The sequence below is a fragment of the Cucurbita moschata genome, unplaced genomic scaffold, assembly GCF_002738365.1.
Source record: "Cucurbita moschata cultivar Rifu unplaced genomic scaffold, Cmos_1.0 Cmo_Scf00024, whole genome shotgun sequence".
NCBI lineage: Eukaryota > Viridiplantae > Streptophyta > Magnoliopsida > Cucurbitales > Cucurbitaceae > Cucurbita > Cucurbita moschata.
Genome location: NW_019268540.1, coordinates 1684181 through 1700586, shown reverse-complemented (window position 1 = coordinate 1700586; position 16406 = coordinate 1684181). Strand labels below are relative to the sequence as shown.

General features: G+C 33.8%; 3 protein-coding genes across 5 annotated transcripts in view; 1 reads left to right on the top strand and 2 right to left on the bottom strand.

The window, feature by feature from the left end:
• The window catches only part of LOC111461120 (putative lysine-specific demethylase JMJ16), a 6350-nt gene extending 2726 nt beyond the window's left edge, over window positions 1–3624 (bottom strand). The window contains exons 1-7 of one of the 3 annotated variants that reach the window (XM_023104609.1): window positions 3442–3624; window positions 2293–2570; window positions 1750–1821; window positions 1559–1636; window positions 925–1437; window positions 617–841; window positions 106–264 (exon numbers count right to left, since the gene is read on the bottom strand). In XM_023104609.1, the coding sequence (XP_022960377.1) occupies window positions 106–264; window positions 617–841; window positions 925–1437; window positions 1559–1636; window positions 1750–1821; window positions 2293–2565 (1320 nt within the window). In that variant the 5' untranslated portion in view covers window positions 2566–2570; window positions 3442–3624. Of the gene's footprint in view, window positions 1–105; window positions 265–616; window positions 842–924; window positions 1438–1558; window positions 1637–1749; window positions 1822–2292; window positions 2598–3441 lie in introns of all 3 variants that reach the window. The other 2 variants (XM_023104607.1, XM_023104608.1) reach the window with 2 other exon arrangements.
• Window positions 3625–4942: 1318 nt separating this feature from the next.
• LOC111460812 (sn1-specific diacylglycerol lipase beta) lies at window positions 4943–10015 on the top strand. Its single transcript, XM_023104123.1, has 8 exons — window positions 4943–5092; window positions 5652–5960; window positions 6255–6454; window positions 6603–6953; window positions 7050–7250; window positions 7390–7460; window positions 8191–8330; window positions 9322–10015. The coding sequence occupies exons 1-8, from the start codon at window positions 5053–5055 to the stop codon at window positions 9663–9665; spliced, it is 1656 nt and encodes a 551-aa protein (XP_022959891.1). The 5' UTR covers window positions 4943–5052; the 3' UTR covers window positions 9666–10015.
• Window positions 10016–15405: 5390 nt separating this feature from the next.
• On the bottom strand, window positions 15406–16406 carry LOC111460814 (LOB domain-containing protein 29-like). The gene is made up of 2 exons (XM_023104126.1): window positions 16101–16406; window positions 15406–15791 (listed from the first exon to the last, which is right to left on the bottom strand). Exons 1-2 carry the CDS (start codon window positions 16386–16388, stop codon window positions 15531–15533), a joined length of 549 nt encoding a protein of 182 aa, XP_022959894.1. The 5' UTR covers window positions 16389–16406; the 3' UTR covers window positions 15406–15530.

The following is a 16406-nucleotide window of genomic DNA, read 5'->3' as shown; positions in this document are numbered from 1 at the left end:
AAAAAAAAAAAAAAAAAAAAAAAAAAAAAAAAAAAAAGAAGCAGCTAAACATAAATCCAATACAACGTCTTCTTGAATGATGAACTTGAGAATGTCATTACTTACCATTCCTCTATGGGATCTTTTCTGTTCCACGAAAGTTTCTGGAAGGCTCTTCATGGCTACCTCAAATTTATCAATGTATCTTCCTGGAATGCCATACCATATTTTAGGAGCTCCCAAGTGCAAGTAACATAACAAAGGTAAGTGGTGTTCTTCAACTCGCTGTTTTTAAAATAGGGAAAAAAAAAGTGCAACAACATATATTACTCCTCAAAATGTACAACTATATTAATAAGTACAAGACAGTAACATAAAATACTTCCAGTTGGCATGATGATCAATATGTCCCATAAGAAGTCATTTCTTTTTTTCTACCCCCAACAGCGAACAAAACCAAGTAATAATTGAAAAACAGAATGAGCAACAGTAAATAGATTAGGAAATCTCTTCAAGAAAAAGAACTGAAAAATGAAGTTCCTTCTCTTCACATAAAACTAAAACATAAAAAGTTTGTTCGTCTAAAAAGTAATCAAGCGTAACCTCTACTAATAAACAGAAATTCTGGTACCCTTACCCAACAAGCTGTAGAAAAGCACATTCCCACGTGAACTCGAGGCGATAAAATAGAACATGTCTTGAAGCTATCAAAAGAAAGAAGTGAACCGGGTAGTCTAGGTAAATTATTTAAGTTCCATCCAGAGTCCATGTGATCAACATGACCTGGTTCAATAGGACTGGATGGTGATGATGGAAATCCACTGCCAAGTGAAGGGCTACCCAAACTATCACCATATAGCACCTAAAACCAATCATACAGAAGGATCAACAAAGTGAAGCTTATCTGACAGAAGAAAGTTGGAATCAAAATCTATAATCTGCTACCTCAATTTGTTCAGTTGGATTCTCGACAATGTGTCTATATTCACCCTCTATTTGATCCACCAATGGTTCCCACTGCTCTTGAAGCATGGATGACTTTGTCTCTGTACTTGTGACCTTATTTCCACTGCTGAAATATTGGGATTTAAAGTCATCTGCATAGCTTTTAAACGCTTTGAGAGTGAACTCTTGACCAAGTTCTGAGTATGGGCCCTTCTTATCACTACCACAACTTTCATCCGAATCCTTCAAACATCTATTACCACATTCATACTCTAACCTTCTCCTCTTATTCGTGATGTTTTTACTATGTTTAGCAAGTCGACCACAAGCATAATCCTTCTGAATCCCGTCAATCCGCTGACAGTGGGCTAAGAAAGGAGAATCTTCCCAAATTTCCGTTTCCTTCAAAAGACATGGAGGCAGCCAAGATGGAGGAGGAACTATGCGACAGATTCCACTTGACTCTGCCCTTGAACGTATTCTTTCAATATAGCTAAGTGTATCTGAAAATTCCTGCAGGAACAATTTTCAGTAACATAAATAGAAAATTCTCCTTTATGTATTAGAAAACACATTTACTAAAAAAAGAAATAAACAGTGAAAAAAGTAAATTCCATTCATTACAGCTCAACACCTCCTCTGATGGATAAAAAACAGGAGCCTCGTCGAGAATATTTGTTCTTGCATCCTCAGGATGCCACCTTGCAGTGACCTATTCCAGAAAGTTAACGTAGACTTCAGCACATAGTGGTTTGGTGTTATGAAGTTCATAGAAAATTTTGAAACAAACTTCATTCAAATTTCAACCAATGGATTGAGGCTAACCTTCAGACAGTTACTGCATTCCGGACATCCATGTGCTACCCCTTTTGGAAGGTCAGACTGTGGAGGGGGATCCTGAACCAATTACGAAAATGAAAAATTCTATATTGAGTTATCAATAGTTACCGGCTACTTTTCTTAATTTACAAAAAATAAGAAAAATCACTTGTAAATTTTAAATAATACTGTCCTACATGCTTTAAGCAAGTATTGAAACACACTGTTTTTTTATTGAAAACCCAAATTTCATTAACTCAAACAACATACAAAAAGATCTGATTGAAAGGTAATATTTTGTGGGAAGCATATGATTATTAATATAGGTGAAATGATTAACAAGTCAACTTAATAGCACACATCATAATCGAGTTAGTTAAAAAGTATTTATATAACTAATATAATATCCGCACGAAACAAGGTACCCAGTATATCCCAGATCCAATAAATCTATTATTAAGTTGCATATAAAAGGTACCCAACATTAGATATTAACTGAAACATTTCACTCCAAAAAGAGGACAAACTGAAAAGAACAAAATAATTCACCACGTCATGCTGCATAGATTCAAACTCCAAGGAATCCTCGTTGTTTTGGTTAAATAGTATCCATGGTCTCTGTCTACAAGTCGCCTCCACCAAATCAATGTCAATCTTCCTGGACAAAGTATCTATTTTTGTTTTCTTTGTTTGAATTGAACCATCATTCTCCTTTTGTTCCACCCTCCTCAGCCTGAAGGATCTTCGAGAAGTGAAACCTGGGGGAGCCAAGAGATTTTCCAATCCTTGGTTCAATGAACTCCTTGTACAATCTTCATCCATAATCCCTGATTAAGGAGAGGGTGCAACAAAGACTACAGTGGCATTAGAACAACAGGAAAATTAACATGAATTCATGCTTACGTCCCTAACTGCTTCAATTTGTTTAATAGTGCAGACATAGGTACCTTTTCCACTTGTCTAAAGCTTCATTAGCAATCAGCCCAAAAAAGAACAAAGGTAAACTGAGATTTTTTTTTCAAACGAGAAACAATCTTTGCGAACTATACAGAACACAAATCCCCATTCTAAAAGAACGAGACTGGCGGGGAATAATTCCAAAGCTTTTTGGTAATGGAAACCCAAAAAGAAAAGTTAATAGATTCGTTCAAGGGGGGTAGAACTTCTGCTGTAACTTTCGGTTATCAACAACAATTGTTTATATTCTTTTGTAAAATTTTAGTGAGAGGGCTTGTTCACAAGGTTGGTTAGATAGTGGCAGTTGAGTTTCTAGTACTCCATATAAATTAAAAGCCAATAAATTCGAAGAAACACAAAAATTGCAGGACTAGAAAATATTTGCCCCAGTCAAAAAGGGCAGGGTAAAGTAAACCTCGTAACGAATCTGAAGATTAAAAAAAGAACTTTCAAGTTTAACCTGTTTAACAAAAGAACACAGAAAACAAGAAGCAAGGAAAAGAATCCATCCACAGAGAACACAATGTACGGAATTATTGGAAAGAAAAAGAAAAAAAAAAGGAGCAAATGAACCCAAAACATAACAAAACTATACAAAAACACAGAGAACGAAACAAATTGCAAAGATTTAGAGCCAAAAAAGTATTAACATTGTCATCATACAATCATAGACAACGAAATCGAGTTTGGAAAGTAAGCACACGGACGCAGAGAACCGAAAATCACACGCGAAAAGCTTACATTTTACCTCTATAACTTCGAATGAAAATGAGCAGAAATTCTGAATCTAGGCAGGTTAGTTTGCAGGCGCCATTGAGTTTGAAGATGCCGAAGAACTCGAAGGAGATGCCGGAGCTAGGGTTTGTGGATCTGTCAGAAAAAGCAAGTTTACGGGGGAAATAAAACGGTCGATTGTTCCAGAGAATTGTGTCGACACAGAAACTTCCGATTTCTCCTTTTATTTTATTAAAAAATAGAATAATATTTTTAAATAATAATAATTAATATTTAAAAAGTCAATAATAAAAATCCAAAATAATATTTTGAGAATATGAAATTATTGTGGTTTTTTTTAATAAATAATATTTAAAGAAATTTCTAATGCATATTTAAAAAAAGAGCATTTTTTTTAATTTTTTAATAATATGAAACTAAAATACTATTTTTGAAGTAAAGAGAATATTTTTCAACAAGTATATTACCAAAATAATATATTATGAAAAGAGATATTGACTATTTTACCCTTTTACTTCCGTTTAATTCTAAATAAATTTAAAAACGATCTATGTTTTTTTCGTGTATGAAGTGTTCATTTATATCATAGACAAATGATTAGACACGGGTAAAAATCATGTATGTATATATATAAAACATTATTCGAGGAGGAACAGTGATTTACGTTTTAGGGTTCGATAACTCGTCGAGTTGTTTGTCCAGTTGTCTATCAGTTGATTGATTCTCTCTCCATTGTTTTTCTATGTTGTTCAGTTTCTCGAGATTTGGCTTACAATAAACTTTCTGGTGTAAAACTCTTACTTTTCATCTCCTATTTGACCCACCAAAGTGATTTCTTATATGCTCGGGAACCAAGATGGTAAGAATATGCGAAAACCCTAAGAAAAATTAAAATATTTTTAACTCAGAGTTTTAGAGATAAAAAGACCCCTATATGCTTAGGCAAGTCGGTGTCTGTATAAAGGGCAAAATTGTAACAATGTTGTGACTATGGAATTTTTTTAGGGTAAATAGGAACTTACATAGGTCGGGATTCATGTCAGTGCATCTTATCTAGAAATATACAAATTATTGGAGGCACGTTTATCTGTAAGGTGGACAAAAATGTCACAAGAGGGGAACCAAACATTCCTTATAAAAGTGTTGAAACCTCTCCGTAATATACGCATATTAAAATTATGAATAATATTAATTAGCGGTGGGTTTGAGCTATTATATATTTACACGAACTAAATATTAAAATAAAACATTAAATGGAATATAAAATAAAAATATTTAGCGAATTTATTAAACATTTTTTAAAGTCAGAAAATAAAAGAAAAAATTCATTAATAAAATTTGTAGAAATATTTTATGAAAATAATAATATTAAAAACAATCCCAAAAATTTCCCATTTCAACTCCAATTTAATGAAACTAAAAATAAATAAATAAATAATCCCGTTGGCGCATTTTTGTGGTATAAATAATCAGCTTTAACAATTTCGGCTTCCGTCTCGTCAATTCTGGACATACGGCTCTGTAACAAAACCGCCAAAGATCTGCCGCAATCCTTCTTCTCTTGAGCGTCAAATTCTTGCCGACAAAATTTCCCAGCTGAATCCCTCCGCCGTCGTCATGTCTAATGGAACTGCGAGGCGACTTCTTCATAACTTATGTAACTGAAATTTCCTTTTCGTTATTTGTTGAATTGTTACTGACTCGTGAATGTTTGAATGCTTGTATTTGAATCTAGATTGTGGGATTAGTGCAAGCTTAATGCTTGTTTGATTTTGTTTGTTATATTGCGTTTTTGGCGGTTTCATTACATGATTCTTGGTGAATCTCACTCTATGAAAATGTGTTATTGAACTGTGCGTTCTATCTGTTACGCAGTCTATTTGCTGCATTGAGAAGAAAATTGATGCTGATTTTTGTTATTTTGTCTTGTTCAATTCCTTTATAAGTTTGGATTGATAATCTGTAGATATTTGTTCGTCGAAGGCAATGTCTAGAGATTTACTTAATTTAGTTACAATCTAGTATGGAAAATCAGGGGTTTTAGTTCTTATAATTTACATTGATAAATAATTCTGGCCGCAATTCGATATTTGATTATAAAATTTAAAGTGGATTTCTTAGGTATTAATTTACGGTCTCATTGCTACAATATTGAGGTTTTATAATTCACACGGGGTATGGTACTTACATGGATTGTCTTCTCTTCAATCCTGCAGATTCTGCCAGAAGTTCTCTCAGAAAACAGAAGTGGCAGGCAAGCTCTGTAACTGTGAATAGCGTTCTTATGCATCTCCAGAGGTCAAAAGCAGATATGGTGGAAAATAATGTGCGTAAAGAAAATGAAGTTCTACCTGAAGTTTCTGTAAGGTCGGAAATGGAGAAGAATAGCAAAGAAGGTTCTAAGACTCCTAAGTACTTTTCTGATGCTGAAGATATAAGTGATAGTAACCGGAGGTTAGAGCTTGCATGGTTGACAAAAGCTCTCAAATCAGCTTCGCAATTGTATAGGTGGGCACTGTCATCAGGTCTGTTTATATTATAGTTGGACTTCTCATATTTCTTGTGGGCAATCATCATTTCTTTAATTTGATTATTGCTTGAGTCCAAAAAATGTACAGATTAAATATGTTATTGCTTAACAAACACAATTTTCTGTCTTGTAATTTTCTGTTGATGTACTTCTGTTTGTTTAGGACTGATGGTGGCATCACAATTTACTGTCTGCACTTATTTTTTTCTTTTTTCATCTTCTTTTTAAAGTTCCAGGCTCTGTCTATGTCATAGTCTTGGAGGCTGATAAAGTTTTTTGTGACATACAGGGGATGGAATTCAAAATCAAATTCAACCCAGAAGTCGTTCTGTTTCAGAAATCATTGCAAGTATCCAGCGGAGTAAGATGGGTATCCAGGAGTGGAGCTTGAGTGATCTCACAATTGGATTATTCCTTATATATCTCCGTCAGGCTTCAACAAATCCATTGGCGGACATTAAGGGTGTCCAGATCACTTCAAATGCAATTGTAATATGTTCACATCTTTTTCTTCCCTATAAAATAATTGGACTCATTAAAATCATGTTTATGTTCCCTTTTCATTTTCAATTTAATAATTTTCAAACCCTTATAAACTTGAATTAAAGATCTTATAGGTAATGATTTTGTGAATCAGGTCGAAGACCTCATCTACTACCTTGAACTAGCTAAAGGTTGTTATAAGGATTCCGCAGCTATGCTTGCAAGAAACACCATGCTTCGAGAGCCCAACATATTGAAATTTATTAAAGATTCCAGTGTTATGAGGCCTGGTTATTATATAGGGGTTGATACTAGAAAGAAACTTGTAATCTTTGGAATTCGGGGAACTCACTCAGTATATGATCTCATCACTGATATTACTACTTCAAGCGATGAAGAAGTGACATTAGAGGGATATTCTACACACTTTGGCACTTCTGAATCTGCTCGCTGGTTTCTTGATCATGAGATTGAAATGATAAGAAGATGCTTAAAGAAATATCAGGTGGTAATTTACGTTTACTAAAGTTCTTTTAGCATATTCTTACGTTTTAATATCACCATGCTAGCATTGTCATGGCTGTATCTAATTCATTAACAGGGTTTTAGGTTAAGGCTGGTGGGTCATTCTCTTGGTGGAGCTATAGCTTCGTTACTAGCTGTAATGCTTCGTAAAAAGTCAAACAAGGAGCTTGGATTTAGCCCTGATATTGTTTCTGCCATTGGATTCGCAACACCACCTTGCGTTTCCAGGAAGCTTGCTGAGAGTTGTGCCGACTATGTTACCACTGTAGTGATGCAGGTTTGCCACTTGCAGTCCTCATGTCATATGTATTCTAGAAAGAACTACCATTTTTAAGGAAAAATGTCCTAGTTTTACTGTTGTAGTTCCTATTTCATTCTGTTGCTTCACTTGAAGTCTCTGATTTTACCTTGGGCAGGATGATATTATCCCCAGACTAAGTCTAGCTTCTTTAACAAAGTTAAGGGTTGAAATTCTACAAACTGACTGGTAAGTTGTTATGCTTTATGTGAAAGGCTAAAGCTAATTTTCTATGGATGTGCTTAAGATAAATATGGTTGTGGAAGGTGTAAGAAGACATATGGAAAGCATTTTTAATGATCATGAGATGATAATATGTATACAGTCGGTTACAATCTTGTCATTATATGTATTATTATCTAATGCACATTACCAAGTAGTTTATAAGAAGTATTACAGCTGATAAATCAAGTTAGGAATTAGTTTGAGAAGTGCGATTTCCATTTCCTCAGTGTAAGGTATCTATTTAGGAAAGTTCATGGGTCCTTAAGGTTCCCCTCATACCTAGTTACTTCTGTTTAAGTACAGATTGAATAAGCATAGTCATGAAAGTTTAGTAACCAAAACTTATAGTTTAACTATAGTACAAGTATTTTGAGTACTAACGGCCTCGTGTAGCTGTATAAACTTGTGATGTCTGAAGTTTGCAATTCAATTGCAGAACGTCTGTTACTATTTAGATATATGGTCAATGCTGCTTTTTGAAACTTATCCTCAACTTTCTTTGGGGATGTCGAAGATGTTACACGTAGCATAGATTAGGCATCAATCTAGTTTTTGCACGAGCTAATTTGAGAAATGAAAAGGAGAAGATTGAGGAATTTCACTGTAGGGAGGAAATGAACTTTTGCTTGATTTCTTGTTATTGAACATGCTAGAGGAGAAGGTAATCTCAAATTTTATGTTCCATCTGATTCAGGACGAGTGTGATTGAAGAACAAGACTGGAAAAATATCTATGGTTTGTTGACAAATGCAAAGCAGGTGGTTACATCAGTACAAGATGTTGCTCGAAAACTTGGTGATTATGCAAAGTTTACGAGCAAGAAAGGACCCTCCGGTAAGCTATTCCGTGTAAGCTAATTTGTGTTTGTTTCGTCTTCATTGCAAAGAAACCAAATATTGCTCTGTTAAAATTTTGCTGTCCCTGCCAATCCTCACGTTCTCAGGTTTACTTAATATCTTCATCAGGCATAAATTAGTTGAATATTATTTTGTTTCAATGGCTTTCAGTTAGTTTTGGTCCTAGATCGGGCAAGATTAACCGAGCAGTGTATTCATAATATTTTCTTAGTTTTTACCCTATCTGCATCGAATTGATCAACTAACGTCTAGAGTCTAAGCATGATCGTTCTTTTTACCCTGTATTTTTATTTTCTTATTTGTTATGCTTTTTTTCTAAACCATTTAAGTTTCTTGCAAATGTAAATATTCCATGTCAGTTTTATCGTTTTCAACTAAATAGTTCCAAATCTTTGAATGCTATTCTCAATTTTGTCTTTAAACGATGAACCTTGCTTCTAAAGAGAGAACCAAGCTCAAATCTAGAACTCTCCTTTGTAACGGTCTAAGCTCATCGCTAGCAGATATTGTCCTTTTTGGGCTTTCCCCTTCGGGCTTCCCCTCAAGGTTTTTAAAATGCGTCTTAGGGAGAGGTTTCCTCGACCGATGTGGGATCTCAAAATCCACCCCTCTTCGGGGCCCAGCGTCTTTGTTGGCACACCGCCTCGTGTCCATCCCCTTCGGGGCTCAGCCACCTTGCTGGTACATCGCACAGTGTCTGGCTCTGATATCATTTGTAACAGCCCAACCCACTGCTAGCAGATATTGTCTTCCTTGAGTTTTCCTTTTCAGGCTTCCCCTCAAGGTTTTTAAAACTCGTCTGCTAGGAAGAGGTTTCCACACTCTTATACACTCTTATAAAAATGCTTCGTTCTCCTCCCCAACCGATGTGAGATCTCACACTTTTGATGGCTCTCCTTTCTGAATAAAATTCCAAATCCTTTTAAACCTCCTTCCCACAATTAGTCACTTTCTTCCCTTTTTAACAGATGATAGCTATGGAAAAGGGTCTCATGTGGCTTCTGGACCTCCTCCTTCACAGCCTACCGCTCTGGTACAGAGAGCTGATACAGCTCAAAATGAAGCCGCAAGATGTAAAATTCCTGAGGAGCTATTCGTACCAGGGACAGTTTATTATCTGAAGAAGCATGTGAATCTTGAAGAGGCATACGAATACTTCACTCTGTGGAAGCGGCATCCCGACGAACATTTCCAGCAAATTGTGCTATCAAGCAACCTCATTTCGGACCATAAATGTGATAGCCACTACCATGCTTTGAGGGATGTACTTAAAGGCCTGCCGTCATGCAACGATGAAGGTATTTTCTCATAAACACCTATACCATTTGTAATTGTAGCCTAAAAATGAGTCAATTTTAGATCTGTTATTAGGCTAATTACACAGAGAGCATAATAAGGGTTCAATTTAGTACAGATAACAAATCTAAATAGTAATACATAGAGAACACTGGAGATCGACAATGGGAGGATGTTATGATCTTGAAATATTGAGGCTTTTCTGAATGTAGTTTCTCCTCTGTTTTGTTGGCCATTTGGAGTTTTTTTTTAGTTAACTCCTTTGGTCGGTGTACATCCTATCCTAGTTTCTCCTTGTACTTTTCACTCTCTTAGATGGAAAGTTTAGTTTCCGATGAAGAAAATACAACTATGATATGTTCTTTATGTGCTTTTTTGATTGTATTTTATTTTTGACATCAATATATATTACAATTTATAGAGCGATCAAGGATCGATGGTATATCCTTGAACTAAATGAGGTATGCTCATGTTAGCTTAGTTGTATTGATTTGATTATAATCATGTCTCAAATGTGTTAAAGTTTTTCCTTGGTAATTATTTATTTGAAATAGCTACGTTGATTTTTGAGAATTTATGAAGCAAAGAATGATTTGGTGTTGGTAAGTATATATATCAGCTACCATTTTCTTATATGGGCTGAGAGTTTTTAAATGTCTCTAGACTTGCTGAAGATGAACTTATCAAAATATATAGGATCGGTTTGATGTCCCGGTTAGGATTAGATTTGATTTAGTCCTACCAGATTTAGTCATTTGATTCGGTAATAATAGTCTATTTGAATGAGAGATTTCTCCCTCCATTCCTAACATTCCGGTCATTTAATTACATATGTTAAGAGGATTTGAAATTTGGGTTCGTCACTGAACACTCCTGTAACATGGTCACTTTACCTACTTCTCGCTTCTAGAAGTGAGAATTATCCCCAATATAACATGGTCACTTTACGTACTTCTCGTTTCTAGAAATGAAGACCATCCCCAATGACCAACCGAGGTTCTTGTCCTTACTCACATGTATTCTAGAAAAAATTTTAAGAGGTCACCAAACATAAAAGGACGTGAGATCCCGGTTTCTTCATATCGTTACTAAAAAAAAAAAAAAAAAAAAGTGAGAATTTTGTAGTTGAAGTAGGAGACAACAAAGTATGCAATTTGGATGATCCAAGAGAATGACAAAAAGAAGTGCTTTCTTTTTTTATTTTTTAACATTAAATCTTTGGCCCCATCAATTATTCTACAAATTCAGACAATCTTTTGCACCACCATGCTTTTTTTACCTTTTTTATTTTTATTTTTTTTAAATCAACTCTTAGATTCTACCACTATTTTATTTTATTTTATTTTCAATAAAATTCAAATAAATAAATAACATTTTATTTTTATTAAAATATATTTCAATATGATAATTTTAAAATTGTGTAGGGACTAAATTAAAATACAGAATTTAAAAAAAAATGGTTATAAAAATATTAGAGTGGGGAAAATAATATTTCCTATGTTTCCTATTCAAACTACAAATCAACATTTTAATATAAACAAAGTAATAAAACCATTAATTAATTAATAATTAGAAACATCTTCATCCTTTCTGCTCTCTTGCTTATATTTCTCTCAATCATAACCAAAAAAGGTTTTAAATTTTTTGTTATAATAATCTTTCATTTTTTAATATAAATAATTAAAATTAAAAAATTAAAAATGATTTTTTCTTTGCCAAATACCGCTAGCAGATATTGTCCGTTTTTAGCCTGTTACTTATCGCTATGAGTTAATGCCTCTACTAAGGAGAGGTCTTCGCTCCCTTATAAGGAATGTTTCGTTCCACTCTTCAACTGATGTGGGATCTTACAATAATTTGGTATTAGAGCTAGTCACCAGACGGTGTGTCGGTGGATTGTGAGATCCCACATTGGTTGGAGAGGAGAAGCAACATTACGTATAAGGGTGTGGAAACCTCTCTCTAGTAGACGCGTTTAAAATAGTGAAGTTGACAATATATGCTAATGGTGGGCTTGGACGGTTACATGGAGATAGTTTTCACTCTTAAGAAATGAGGAGTAACGTGACCATGTCGTAGGGGATATAAGGGAATGCTTGAACTATCAAGTGTGCCGAATTCAGATTCCAAGTCTTGAACTTATTTATGTATCATTCTTTTACTCGGGTGTCACAACCTAGCTGTCTCGTCTCCTTGTTGAAATAGTGATCTATTTTGTACTTGAAAAAGTAGGAGACAATAAATTTAATTATTAAAATTATTTTAAAAATATATTTGGCCCCATCAATTATTCTTACAAATTCCGACAAAATTGCACGACCATGCTTTATTTACATTCTTCATATTCCCCCAATCATTTTTAGCCATTTTTTTATAAATAAAAACATTAAATATATATTTTGTTTTACTTCTCTTTTATTATATAATTATTTAATCTTTCTTCTTCGTAAACATTTTTAATTTCTACAGTTCTACGATTTTTTTTTGTGGGTTATGCAAATTGTTCTCGAGATTGATCTTCAACTTCGTGAAGAGTCGATTATTATCTCGAGATCTTCACGTTTTCAAACAGACGAGAGAGTGTTTAACTTCCGAACGAAATAGAGTTTCCTAGCTCTTATGGGTATGTGGACTTGGACTTCGATGGCTTTTGGACTTTGTTGTCTATGGACCTAACTATTTGGATCGAACCTTAAACTTAGATCCAAATACCATAAACCCTAAACCCCATCATTTTAATCCAGCTGTAATTGATTTATTTGTAATGATTATATCTCAGATCCACCGCTAGTAGATATTATCTGTTTTGGGCTTTCACTTTCGGGCTTCTCCTCAAGACTTTAAAACATGTCTCCTAGGGAAGGTTTCTACACACTTATAAATGGTGTTTTGTTCTCCTCTCCAACCAACGTGGGACATCACATAAAGTTTCCGCGCATAGAAATACTAAGAGAATTAAATTAATTCAAATTTTTTTTAAGGGTTCAAATAAATATTTAATATTATATATTTTAAATATAAAAAATACGAGAACAATATATTTAATTTAAAAGGTAGAAATTAATGAAATCACTAACTTTATGATTTAATTAATTTTTTTGAATGGAAATAAAAAGTATATAATATAATAATTAAAAATTTGAAAGAAGAAAATATTTGATATTTTGATAGCCCTAATACTATAGGTTATGAGAAGAATGATTAATGATTCCACTATTGTTAATGGGTATAGAGAGCCAATAAATACTAACTTTTCATATGCACCACTTAATATAAAGTGTTGCAACTATATATTATTATTATTATCAAAATAAAAAAAGACCACCTAATATATTTTAAATAACTATATAATTTAATTTTTATATTACTATTATTAGTATATGATAAATAATCAATATGTACTTATATTATCCACTCATTACATTAATTTCTTAAATTAAATGTTAAAATAATGGATATTTGAACAGCTTATTTTGCTAACAATATTAAATTATAAAATAATATTCTTAAGGAAATTAAAGTTATTAGGGTTATAGTTTGTAATTGATTAATATATATATATATATATATATATATATACATGTATAGTTGTCAATTTCTCCCTACCCAAAGTTATATACTGTGAGCCGTTATTGTTTCTTTCTTGCTTGCTTATACAACGTCTCTTTAAAAAATGATATGAACCAAGAGACATCAATCATACAATATGCTTCAATGAAGATGTGGAGAAAAGGTTATCAAAATAATCAAAAGATGTTTCAATTCATGCTACATTGAAGAAGAATAAAGTTTGATTGTTGTAAATTTTGGGTGGGTTATAATTTAGAGTTATTGTGTTTTAAGACTTTTTATTTAATTTCGGTTACATTTACATAATGGCTAATTATGGCCATAAAGTGTGAATGTTACAACTTTTGGAATGCCTTTAATAGTTTCATTTTGAGGCTATATAAAGCCATCTATGTTGTATTTGTAATCAGGACTTGGAAAATATATTAAAAGAAGCATTTGTGCTTTTCTGTAGCCAATGGCTAAGTTTATTTGCAACTCTATGTAGTTTAGGTTGCATGTAGAATCATTCAAGCTCGACATGATCAATCTTGCTTGTGGAGTGATTCAAATCTCAATCAAGTGTTCTTGTCTTGAGATATTTGATCAACAAGAATCATTGAAGCTAGACATGATCGATCTTGCTTCTGGAGTGATTCGAATCTCAAACAAAGTGTTCTTTGCTTGAGATATTCGATCAACAAGGTAATCCGAATCTTACTCCCCTTGTATTGATTCCTTATCTTATCAAAAAATCTCTCTTTGCCCTCGTTTTCTGAAACCTTCTCTTAAACTAAGACTAGAGGTTCGAGCATACGTCGCTTGACCGTAAGCGACGCAAGAACGAATTGGCTTAGCTTACTTGTCGTTGGAAAGTGAGTGCCGCACAATCACAAGTTCACTGCTATCAAGAGTGCGATTGTGACAAGTGGTATTATATATATATATGTCATGGTTTGGGACATGTTTGATAATATTTAGGTTTTTGTTTTTTTTAACAGGGGAGACGTGTTTGGTAATATTTGTTTAGGACATGTTTTATTTCTTGTTCTTTATTTATTTTTAATGAAAATAAGTTTTGAAATTAAATATTGAATTTTTTTTAATCTTATATTTATTGTACATTGTAGAAAAAAGAAAAAAAATTTATGTTATGGAAAAAAATATTCTCGACAAAAACTCTATTTTGACGGGAGCGTTAGGTTTTACTTAGGGTTACAAAACTACATAGTTTGCTTCCAAGTCAAACCGCTAGCGGCAGAAGTCAAATTGCTCAGATCTCACAAGTGAATAGAAAGTTAAATGTGACTTGAGTAGAGAAGAGATACATGAATGAACCAAGACCACGTCTGAATGAGAGCATAAGCATACTGAAATGACCAATTTTAGTAGGGAATAGACTTCACTTTTAAAAACAGTTTAATACGAGCAATTAGCGTGCACGATCATGTTGTAGGGTGATTATGCCCTTAGACTCGTTACGCTATTCGACTAAACTCATTGACTCTACGCTCTATTCGGTCAAAACCCAGTTCAACACGAAGCCATTGACACCAAGTCCGACTCCTATGTCACTAATCAAGGTCATAAAGTGCAAAATTTGGATTTCAAATTCTAATTCGAATATTCGGCATGAGACATTACAAATAGATTCATAAAATTTTTAATTTGTGTCTAATATGACTCAGTTTTACCCTAAACTTTCAATTTTGTATATAATAAGTCCGTAACATACTGAAAATATTTAAAATTTAACTGATCTATTAGATAAAAAATTAATTATAGGTATATCTTAGATAAAAAAAAACATTTTTAGGGTTTATAGATTAAATAGATATTAATTTAAAAAAAAAAACACAAAATTCCCATACATTTAAATTTATTTATATTATAAATATCTCATATATTAATTCATGAAATAATTAGAAGAAAATACTATGATTATATTAAATTAGCTATGAAATTTAAGAAATAAATTTATTCCCGGAAGTTTATATTTATATAACATGCAATAAAATTAAACCACTAAAAATAAACTATATTATAAGAAAATTAATACGATTTATATACATAAATTCCAAGCATAATTACCTTAGTTTAAAATAATAATAATAATAATAATAATAAAATAAAACGTCTTAGGGTTCATACTTATCAATATTTAGGGTTTTTTTTTCTTATTTAATTTTACAGACAATTATCACACACAAACACAAGCAGAAAATTCAGTTAAAAAAAAAAAAAAAGAAATTCAAATTATCACAAAAACACCCATACTTCCATTTGATTGGTAGCCGTTGATCTGAAAATCCAGAGAAGATATCGGACGGTCTTAACAGCAGAAATCTCCGGCGAGATTAGAATCGGCGACGCCCATCTGAACGTACGGCCCCGCCGTAGGTTCAAACTCCGGTGCGGCGGTGCTGCAGCTCTCCTCCAGCAGCCAAGTTTGAAGATCCAGCAATTCCTCATCGGAATAAGACAAAGAGTTTCCGTACAGTAATTCATTAGGGTTTCTTGTAATGTAGCCGTTAAGAATGATTTGAGCTGCTTGTTCTCTCAAATAAGCCACTTGAGCCCTTAGATTCACAACCTATTAACATCTCCAAAAATTAGGGTTTCGAATAACCGATCACGAAAAACACGAAAAACGTTAAACCGACGAGTACTAAGCTCGATTATATAAATTATCGTTCGAGTATACGTTAAGTAAATGTAACGCCCGAGCCCCAGATCCACCGCTAGCAGATATTGTTCTCTTTGGGTTTCTCTTCAGGGCTTTAAAACGCGTCTGATAGGAGAAGGTTTCCACACCCTTATAAATGGTGATTTGTTCTCCTCTCCAACCAACTTGGGACATCACAGTAAATTACATAACATATAACGCGAGAGAAAAAACGACCTGATGTTGGAGAGCGAAAATCTGGGAGATACAGCCGTAGATCGGATCTTGAAGTCGTGCTTGAGCTTCGTAGGAGATGGTGACGGCGGCTAGGCTCCGGTGAGAGACGGGGAGGTGAGCGAGAAGCTTGGAAGCGTTGCTTGCACCGAAAACTTTGTGGACGGCGGAGAAGTGGGAGGCGCCGAGGTCGTGGCGGAAATAAGGAGCAAAGATGCAGCCATTGACACACTTTCTTCTAAGGAACTTGCAAGCTCCACAAGGAGGAGAAGAAGAAGAGGAGGCCGCCATTGATGGAGCTGTAGAGCA